Below are 1,670 nucleotides of genomic sequence, written 5' to 3' on the forward strand. Positions count from 1 at the left end.
ATAAGCACAGAATAACGCTATCATGTACAACAGAAGAGTTCACAAAGCCTCGAGAAACGTGTTGACGGACGTGTTGTGCTTTGACATGGCATGGGGCAACCTCATGAACATTGTGGAAAATCTGATGTATTTTTCATTACTGGAAAATAGTGAAACCAAAATAGTCCTGTGATTCACTCTCCTGTGATTCATTCTTTTTTTAAGGCTGGAGAAAATAGCTTTCGCACCTCATGCAAAGGGTTAAGCATTTGTTTGATGGGCGCCAGGATTTCTTTCCATGTCGATAAAAATACTTTCCAGCCATCGGACATAAAAGGATGAGAGCCTGTATCATCTGTTCCATCTGGAAAATAAATGAAGTCCAGTTGTCCACACTTCAGTTACATGCTACTACAACCTACTCCTAACCTAGGAGTTACCTTTCACAAATACTCACGTTCTAGCAACAATGATTGATAAAAAAATAAATACTATGTATATGTACATATGTGTCAATCATACAACATGGGATACTGACTCATAAATGTGACATAAAAACATACAAAAGTTAAACCAGAGAAATCATTATAGCAGTTACTGTAAGATCTGTTCTTACATTTTTCCTTATCTCTCTAAAAATGTTGTAGCCCTTACAACTGACGGGTTCAAACATGTCGGAGCAAATGTCTAGGTCTACAGTTTCCCCTCTATATCTGTCCAGAAGTGCAGAGTACTAGTAGGGGGAGGATGATGTAACAGTATACTGTAATGTTTTTTTTATGTTTTATCCTTCAAGATCGACTGAGGTACTGCTTGCGTTTGAAAGGCAGTATCAGTGTGCTGTACTAAGTGCTCATTCTATTGATACCCCTGCAGAACGTTGAAGGGTAGTCAAACGGAATCCCTTTAGAATGAAAAGGAAAATAAACTTTCCAAAAAGGCATCGCCGGCCTCGGTGAAGGGAGTAGACTCAGGGAGTAGACTGGACCCATCATCAGTTAGATTGGGCCTTCAACTGTTAGGAAAAAAAGGTGAAAAGAAGTCTCTCTCTCTCTCTCTCCTTCTCAGACGTAGCTGGAGATGAGGAAGGTGAGGATGAGGAGGAGGGACGTTAGGGTGTAGCTCTGTGTAAGCACGGCGGAGGCGTTGAGTGGTGAGGTGGTGGCGAACACGGCTTCCGTCTCATTCCAGGGCAGAGGGAGGTTACAGATGTTCCCCTCACAGCAGGACGTGCACATCTACAGTAGACAAGACAAAGTTCAAAGGTTACACAAAGATTTAAGACCCTTTCGTGTTGTCTTGCTTTTTTCCATAATCTCCCTAAATTGAACTCCCTGTCTTTCTCTCCCCCCCCTCTCTCCCCCCTCTCTCTGTACCCCCTCTCTCTCTCCCCCCTCTCTCTCTCAGATAGAGGAATCCTGCAGTCTTCCACAGTAGTGAGGACACAGACCTTTCAGCAGGGATTAGGGAGACAGTGCACTGAGAGAGGGTAGTTCAACTCCAGTCTTTATCTTATCTAGACTGGCCACTTTGGAGGATCTCCGGATTAACTAAAAAGCTCAGTTAAGTGGCGCTGACTAGGACAGAGCCTCCGTACAGAGGGCCATATAGTCATGTCTGACCCTGACTTTAACCCCAAGCTCAGACCTGACCGTAATCATCGTCTGAGCTCTAGCCATACCATAAACCGA

General features: G+C 43.8%; 1 protein-coding gene across 1 annotated transcript in view; it reads right to left on the minus strand.

Annotated features, from left to right (window-relative positions):
• Window positions 1–463: 463 nt before the first annotated feature.
• The window catches only part of lypd6 (LY6/PLAUR domain containing 6), a 21,963-nt gene continuing 20,756 nt past the window's right edge, over window positions 464–1,670 (minus strand). Inside the window, exon 5 of the mRNA XM_083681334.1 lies at window positions 464–1,217. Coding sequence (XP_083537460.1) covers window positions 1,044–1,217 — 174 coding nt within the window. The 3' untranslated portion in view covers window positions 464–1,043. The remainder of the gene's footprint in view (window positions 1,218–1,670) is intronic.

The sequence above is a fragment of the Argentina silus genome (assembly GCF_951799395.1).
Source record: "Argentina silus genome assembly, chromosome: 12".
Classification (NCBI taxonomy): domain Eukaryota; kingdom Metazoa; phylum Chordata; class Actinopteri; order Argentiniformes; family Argentinidae; genus Argentina; species Argentina silus.